The sequence below is a fragment of the Antrostomus carolinensis genome, unplaced genomic scaffold (assembly GCF_000700745.2).
Source record: "Antrostomus carolinensis isolate BGI_N321 unplaced genomic scaffold, ASM70074v2 scaffold414, whole genome shotgun sequence".
Classification (NCBI taxonomy): Eukaryota; Metazoa; Chordata; class Aves; order Caprimulgiformes; family Caprimulgidae; genus Antrostomus; species Antrostomus carolinensis.
Window position 1 is genome coordinate 37,160 of NW_010308725.1, and position 8,874 is coordinate 46,033.

General features: G+C 40.3%; 1 protein-coding gene across 1 annotated transcript in view; it reads right to left on the reverse strand.

Annotated features, from left to right (window-relative positions):
- Positions 1-8,874, reverse strand: part of CUNH14orf180 (chromosome unknown C14orf180 homolog) — an 18,861-nt gene that overhangs the window by 6,234 nt on the left and 3,753 nt on the right. Inside the window, exons 3-4 of the mRNA XM_029084472.1 lie at positions 3,463-3,563; positions 2,538-2,645 (exon numbers count right to left, since the gene is read on the reverse strand). Coding sequence (XP_028940305.1) covers positions 2,538-2,555 — 18 coding nt within the window. The 5' untranslated portion in view covers positions 2,556-2,645; positions 3,463-3,563. The remainder of the gene's footprint in view (positions 1-2,537; positions 2,646-3,462; positions 3,564-8,874) is intronic.

The window sequence follows — 8,874 nt, forward strand, 5'->3', positions numbered from 1 at the left end:
GCAGGAGCTGCCATGGAGTGAGGAACATCTTCAGCTTTGGTACCTTCTCTTGAGGTATTTATAAACCTGATTTTGTCTTAATTTATCACTGATAAGGATGCTTTATCTGAGTTTGGGTTTGTACAAGCATCCAACCACCTCTGTCTCATGACCAAAGAGAGTGTGTTGGAACTCTGTGTTTTTTTATTCAACAGCTCAGAAGCTGTAATGCCCATCCACAGTATGGGAAACCTGAATTCAACTTCTTTCTAAGTCCAAAGGAATATGAACCCACATCTCCTATATGCCTTCATCATCATCTTCATCATCAGAGCCATGGTGCACATGTGGGAGCAGGAAATCTCAGTCTCTGCCACTGAGGCCATCTTGTTTGGCCTCGAATAATTAAATATTCATTGAGCTAAAGAAAGAAAGAATGAAAGAATGACTTTACAGCCTGGTGTTTGGGTGTTCCCTTGGCAGTGGGAGAAGTCTGCTCCTATCCTCACTCCAATGAATATTTAAGTATTTCCTATTAAATATTCATTGGAGCAGTCACTGGGAACAGGGTCTCTCATCTACCAGGTGAGTACCCTAATCACTCTGCTATAACTGCACACACACATTTTGTGACATAATGAATATTTAATTACTCTGTGTAAAATGAAACAGGTTTAGGGAAACACAGCAGAAGATGCCCAGCTCAGACTAGCAGTGGTTACAGCTTTAGCTGTGAGGGCTTCTCCCATGGCACAGCCAAGGAAACTGAACCTTGTATTTGAAGAGATTTATAACTCCAAGTGTAGCTCTTGCCCATATGAGCTTTTCCAAACAGCTAATAGTTATATCACATCAGAAGAGAAAAACATTAAACAACTAGCTGGTTGGGTAGCACCTAGCTAAGGAAAACCTTAAAAATGAAGTGGCATTTACCATATTTACTAGGCTTTAACAACTTATGAAAATCAAAGCTACACAGTATCAGATAAAAATGATGCATTTTCCCTTCAGACAGAAACCAGTGTTAACATACCGTGACAAGAGCTGGAAACCTACCAAAGTGCTAGTCAGGAAATTTTATACCCTTAATAACAAATCATTTGTGAAAAGCTTCGGGTGTTGGACACACAGACTCTTTCTCCCATCAAGAGATTACTTACCGGCAGCTCCTCTGCACTAGGATCAGAAGATGGGGCTGGACATATTTGGGACATGTACTCTGGATGCCAACATGAAGCCTCCCACATGAAGCTTTGGTTGGAAAGCCACTTGCTCAAGGAAATAAGGACCAGGGGAAAGTGTCTGTAGATCCCTCTGCAGTGAGGACCAAGTAGACAGTGCCACTGAGCAGATGGGAGAAGCAGCAAATGACAGAGGAGTCAGGAAAGAAGAGTTTCCGCCCTTCATACCAGAGTTGGCTTGGGGAGGATGACGTTACTTGAATGTACTCGGTAGCCAAAAATAGCACATAGTGATAATACCAATTGTGCAGCTGGAAAGCAGGGTTTTCCTGGCAACTGGAAAGGGGCTGAATGGAGCAAATCACAGATAAACACCTACATATTTATATATGTAAAAGTGAAGTCGAGGCTGCTCTTTTTATAATGATGACTGCATTTCCGTTATCATGTTGATCTCTTTCTAGAACACATTCCCAATCTGAAAAATTTTGCAAGTGGGATTGCTTTTGATCCTTCTTCCATTGAAAATATGTGGGTAAAGCCATCAGGAAATGATATAGATGTAGTGGGATCACATATATCTCCCTCCAGTACAGTTACGGCCACACTTTATATGTTTTACAAATTAGATCCATTATTATAGTCATAAAGTGGGATTTTAACATTAGACATTTCTATAGATATTACAATAAGATTATTGATAGGTAGAGGGATGATTTACTGTTCAAGAGGCTTTAACAGCCCCTTACCAAATGCTGAAGGCTGGTCATCATCAAATATACAATTTCCAGTCAGAAATACCTGCCATGACTGATGAAATATGGTGGTTTACTGTCTGTACAAGCACAAGCCTGAGCTTTTTTTGTTCTTTTCCTAGAGCTATTTGTTTGCTTTGACATGTCCAAAGTCTTCCAGTTTTGTTATTTTCCAGGTGGTTCTCCCATGGCATGCTCAGACTGGGGCCCTTGTTTTGCACGTACCCAGTGGAGAGAAGGTTGCAAGATGCTTATATTGGCAGTAGGAACCAGAGGGCAGAGCAGTTCTGTGGGCTTCACTGTTTTAATCTTCATTTCAGGGATTTGGGGAGCAGGTAAGTAGATGGGAAGGGTTGGGGTCCTCTCCCAGAGAAAAGTAGGCCGGCACAGCAGGGAAGGCATCCACAGATAATGAGTATTAGCAGCCCTCTTTGAGTCTTACTGCCCTCCCACAGCTCAGCCTCTGCCAGGGTCTGCAGGGCTTGCAAGGGCTCCTGTCCTCAAGCCCTTCCCTTTACAGTGGTGAAAGCAGTGTCAACATGGAGAAGAACACATTTTTCTGAACTGGTGCTCTTCACTGAATGCACCATGTCTAAAAGCCACCAGGCGAGAATGACCTTACCTTCTCTTTCCTGTACATTGGGGTGATGGAGGGTTTTTCCTCATGCTGCAACCAGCTCACAGCTGCAGGGCTTGTAAAACGCTCTCAAAATCCCCTCTCTGGTGTGTCCTGCAAGTGTTTCACAGTAGTTATTTTGGGATATCTAAGCTGAGCTTTTAGTGGGGAAAAGTCATTCTTCAAAACTTTGCTCATGGTAGAACCTAGACAAAAAGGTGACAAAGCCTTCCAAACCATGGTGACAAATTTCTCCTCTGGTTCCTCCTTGCTCCCATTCTGATAATCACTTACTACTAATTAATATAAGAAGGAATTTAACTGCCTACTTTGGGCAGTGAAACGGGCGAATGTGGAACGAGGGAAGTCAAACTCTAGTCTTCATCCAGCTTTAACTTTGTCTGTATGAATTGTCCCATTTATTTCAATTAGTGTCATCCAGCAAGGCACATAAGAAGGTCTTCTGCAGCCTCTTATTCCTGCAGAGAGCAGCAGTGAGCTCATGAGCTTTTAAACCTGAATGAAAAAAGCTTGTTCCTGTCTTTTTCACTGAATCTGCTTTTATGAAGGAAAGGGCTCACATTTTTCTAAACAATTGGTCAGAAACTTTGGGGTATTTTCTTTAAAAACCTCGAAGAAATGTTTGGGGGCAGGGAGGTTGTTGTTTTCAAGAAACGGACATACGGAGACAACATGTTGCATTTTTATTGCCAGAAACTATTCCTTTTCAGTTCTAGGTTCCCCTTAAATGTAAAAATTTTTCTGTTCATTTGAGTGAAAAATAATTATGCAGCTTATAAATGTTTTCATTACATATTGCTATACAAATTTTAGAAATTATAATTTCATAGCACCATTCTCCCTTTTATCCCATAATGTGTTAATTATATTGGTAGTAATGGTTGTAAATGCTTGAATAATTAGTAGTTACCTGAGCACTCAAGTTCCAGTGGATAAAGATGTCAGGAGTTCAAATCTCATAACAGGAAGAGATCCATTCCTACTAAGTGCTTTTGATTGCAGTTTAACAACCTAAAATTTGATATACATTAGGAATAAAATACAGTTTAATGCATGATGTGGAGGATTCTAGGAAAATAACTTCACTAACCTCTGAAATCACTGGTAATAAATAATAGTTACAATAGTGGGATAATTTCTGCTTTGGAAGCTGGAACAATTTCCTTTAACATTGCACTTCTTTTGAAAGTAATTTTTCATTTAAGCTTTGATCTCATTTCATGCAACATATGTCAGAAGCAAAGCTGGACAAAGAATTAGTAAATGAATTATTTAGCTGATGAGTGCCACCTCTATTTCTTTCAGCTAATTGTTCACAAATAGATAGTGACTTTTGTGAACGTATTCATTATTCAGATTTATTCAGTGGATAATTGCCGAGAGTAATTCTGTGTCTGTAGATTGCTTGGAAGCATTTTGCTGTGAGCATTTAATAGTAAAAATCTATCCAGGCTTTCAATACCAGACAAACTAAAAATATCTGTAACTACTGATGGAGTCCTTAAGCATGAACAATATACTGCAATCTTAATGAGCAACAGCAGTGTTTTCAGAAGAACTCCACTACTTTATGTGCTACATAGGAGTGAGAGCAAAGATCTCAACTCTCTGTGTAGTGCTAACTTTGAATGGCTCGCATTGTGTATGCAAATAAGTTTTTACAAGAAAAGGGTTGCTTAAGTGTTTGCTCAGCAGAAAAAAAGCCAAGCCTGAACAAAACATGATTGACTTCCCAGTGAATAAATATGAACAGTCCACACAAAGGAACTAACTGCACAGCCAGTATTTTCCTGCAATACTGCAATGGAAGATGTCTAGGAAATAAACATAACATGATAAAACAATTTTATGCTCAGAGGATAGCTGTGTAACCATATGAACTCTTTTTCCATTTCCTTCTGTGGGAATAAATATTTTAGACAAGCAAAGTACTTTGTAAATGATGCCTTTGTAGGGATTTGTCTGGCCTGGTTCAATTATTTTGAAACCTAGCAATTTTCTCATATCATTGAATCTGGTTTTATTGCAAATAGGGTCATAGAAATAGTCACTCATTGCGATAATGGACTTAGTTTATCTTAACTATTAACACTTCCAGTAGGTTTACACACACGTATATATTCAATATTTATGGTTATGCACAGTGCATATATATTAATAATGAAGTAACTTTATCTCCAACAATCTGAAAACAAAATCACGTAATACCATACAGTGTGGGGTGCAGTGGTAACTAGAAGCAGCATATCAGGATAACAGAACAGAAAAGGAATAAATAAATTAGAAGGGAGTCTTCCATATCTTCTTCAACTTCCAGAGTGTCAATTGAGCCTTTGTTCAATATTCCACCTTTTGTGGTTCTGTATGCTCTTGATTAATAATTGAGAGATGCATCTTTTGGCAGCAAAGTAAGTTTTGTGTTTGCCAAGAGTGATTTTCCACCAGTCAGGGAATACATCAAGAAATAAAAAGGCGAATTGCTCCACATGCCATAATTAGCTGTGTTTTCTTCCTTTTTCTGCCTCTGGAAAAACAGATTTACTGCTGAAAGGCGTGGGACACATGAGGTGTCATAGGCACCGCTTCTGCTCCTCAGACCTTCCAGGGAGGAAAGCACTGTGTAAATCCCAACCTCAATACAAAAATAATCCCTTTGGACTGTGCGTTTCCATGTGTATTCCATGACCTGAGGGGTCATGAGTAATCTCTGGTCTGATGATCAATCCAAAATGGGACATTTTTGTAGAGTTGAGGAAAAAAAGATCAAAAACAAAGCAAAATGGAGACAGAGTAATGAATGGGCAGATGGTCTGATAACACTTGATATGTGTAGCCAGACAGGTTGAAAGCAATCAGTTTTCCTTTCTGTGTATTTGTTAATTTCTGTGATGCCCAGAGAGCTGAGTGCTCAGGTGGGTTTGTCCCCAAGGAATGGCAGTGTGGCCAGCACAAAGTGCAACACCAACCATCCCTGTGGTGGTCCATGAGGGACCCATAAGGTTAACCTCACAGAGAGACCTTCTTTTCACTCTTTGTGTATTACTACCCTGTCCTGGAAGTTTTTGGGATCACACAGACCTCTAAGCTCCCTTTTGATGCAGGTAGGCAGATCTGGGGGCATCCACCCAGGAACTGCAGGCCTGGATTGCTACTGTTTGCAAAAATCAGATTAGACATGGTAAATATCACATGCAGCCTTCTGAACCAGCACAACAGAATTCACCTCCGAAGGCAGAGCCCTGGCTTTATTTGTGGATAGAGCAGGTGCTTCTGAGTGACGATCACCTTTCTGGAATCTATGACACCAGTTTCAAACCCACAGAGTGCAGGGGTTTGTACTGGTTTTGAACTGGGTTCTTCTCTAAGGCAAAGACATAAACACTGAGCAGAATGTGTAGTAGGGTTTTGCATTGTGGTAAAGACATCCCCACTGCGGAGCAGAGTGATTTCTGCTCTATTGGGACTGGCTAGAAATAGCTTAACTCTGTTGAGGAACCTGGTCTCAATTCATCCCTGGCATGAATCCATTGACTAATAAAAGGCATAGATCTGTCTCCATTTCTTAAAATTGCCTCTCTTATTCATGCATCTTTCCAAGTAGATGCTACAAATAGCCACAGAGTTCTTGTGATGATATAGAGTAAACATAGAGAGAATTTCTGGGCTTCTGAAATGAACTTTTTAAATAGTTACAGAATCATTCCACAACCATTTCATAATTAGGCTCCTGAGATTACAGACAAGCTATTATTTGTGATTCAATGTGCATTTTTATTTTGGAAATGTCCCATAAACCATTAGGTTTATTCCACATGAGGTTTTCTAATTCATTTTGTTCATCGTGCCACTGGGGTCTAAAATGTGAAGCATGTATTGATTGAATAAGAGTTACCAAGTAACCAAATGTTAATATCTGCTGTTGGCTCACTGTTTCCACATCAGCCACTCCTGTTCACATGGGATGTAGGAGATGGACAGGGCTGGAGTGAGTGAGGTCATTCTGAGTCAGCTTTTATCACAGACTCATTGTATGTGAGGAACAAAAAGGAATGGAATGGGAACCTCTGCTTAAAGCATCCAGGCTGCTGTTGATGGCAGGGCTGCCACCAGTCATGAGATGAATGAGAAGGATGAACCCACTGTCAGCAAGAGGATGGCTGAGCTGGCATAAAACAGGAAAGGAGGCAAAAGACATGAAAAGAAAAACCTTCAGAAACAGCCAAAACAGGATTATCTTCAGGAATTACATTTTAGCAGTAATCGTTTTGTGCTCTCTGTTGTGTTGACTGGGGCTTCCTGTAATGATCCCTCATTTCCCCAGGTGAGTTTTGCCCTGAGGAGAATTCAGGCTATAGCCTAAAAAGGGGATTAGAGGTCTTGTCTAAATCCCAGATATCAAAAGGCTCCTGTTGACTTCTGCGAGCCACTCTCTGTCCTTAATGGATTTTTGAAACCTGGTAGCCACTAATGCCAAACTGGTGCTGAGAAAGGCAGCAACTAGGACTTACAGCAATGTGAAGGGAAAAGCCAAAGGAATTGTAAAACATCTAGACACAAGCATTGCTGCATAAGATGATTTGAATGCACGGATGTAAATGCTCTTGAGCTCCATTTGCAGTGTCACCTTGCAAGGGGATTAGATTAGATTAATGACATGAAAGAAGAACAGAAAAATGGAGAAAAGAGCAGACTGAAGTGTGAGAAAAGCTCAAATGAGTAAAATACACATGAAATGGAAAGAGTTTGGATGGTGATGAAGAATTTAAAAAGCAAACAGGAAATCCTGCTGTCATTGGCAGCCACTTTACATTGGTGTTAAGTCTATTAATGCCAATATTTGTTCTGGATTTAATTTTTTGTAATTAGTATGTAAGTGTCTCTCTTCCACCTCTCCAAGCCCTGGAGGTTAGTGTTTTCAGAGTAAAACAAGTAGGTTTAACAAAGAGTAATTGGTAAAATTTCCAAAAAAGTGCTTCTGGAGCCTATTGCATCTCAATTTAAATTGAGGTGAGGAAATAAAGCCAGGGAAAATTCAGGCAGCACATCAAAGAATGCTTGTGGACAGCTTGTGGACAGGTTATACAGATAAGTCAGGCTGAAAGCCAGTTGTGTTTTGCACAGGCAAAATGAAGATTTAAGTTGTGTTTTCACCCCAAAGCAGAGCTCCCTTTGGCATGCCTGCAGGAGTATCGGAAGGTCCTGTTCAGGCCAAGACAGTTTATATCTTACAATGGGGTAGCTAAGAACAGGATGGACTTTTACTGGAGCGTGTGGAGCTGGGGTCCAGCTCTGATCCTTGGAAAGTTTGGATTAGATCCTTAAAATGCAATGCCTGTAGGAGGCAGTTTGTTACTAGCTGCTTTATAACCATTACAGCTCTCTCACTTTTTCCCCCCTTCTCTCTCCTTCATTCTTATGGGAAATTTGGTCCGGGAGCAGGAAACCTCTCAGCTTAAATTATTATGTTGGTCAGATTCATCTCTGCTTCAACAAATGTGCTTTTTCTGATGTGGAGTGTTTTCATCAGCATATTTTTCATCATCTCAAATGTATGAGCCTTTCAATCAGTCTCCTCAATGAAACAATGGAAATTACACTGCCTTTTCTTTTAAAGCTAGACAAATGCAAAGGCGAGGAATGAGCTTTGCAGGACAGCTATGGAGAGGGTGAATTAATAGAGTCTGAAGGGAGGAGAATTGAAACTGAGCTCTTGGTCTATCATATGATTCTGGCTATGTGGCTGTTCCCTGACAGATGCAAAACCTCTGGGTACAGAGAGCTGTTTAAGTGTCTTGCATTCTTTGTTTCATGCATTTTACCCACTCCAGCAAGTATTTCTGGGAGAAGTGTTGAAACTGAAGTACTCTCCTGCTCTATACCTAGTGTTAGCATTTCTCCATGTGTATTGGAAAGCTGGAAAAAATTAGATCCCTTTTGGGCCACACTGGGCCAAAATGCTCTTTTCATGTCTGAAGTGAAAATGATGGACAGGTGATGCCACCACTCCTCCTTCCCAGAAGAAGACTTCTGCTTCTATGACTCCTCTGAAGCTGTAGAACTGAAACACCTTTTCCTAACAGTCCTGGTTTATCAAGCTTTGTTACTTGCTGCATGGATAGTGCCAGAGCTGGGAAATAGTGTCAACTTATTTGATGGACACATTTGACAGTCTAAATAAAAAAGTTATTAACAAGGGATGCTATAAGACTTTTCTACAGAAAAGTTGCCTTCTGTTTGATAGACATATTTTCTGTGCAAGTCTTTTTTTGTGCAACATTTCTAAAAGAAAGTAAAGGGACACCTGGTTTTTCCCCACCCCACA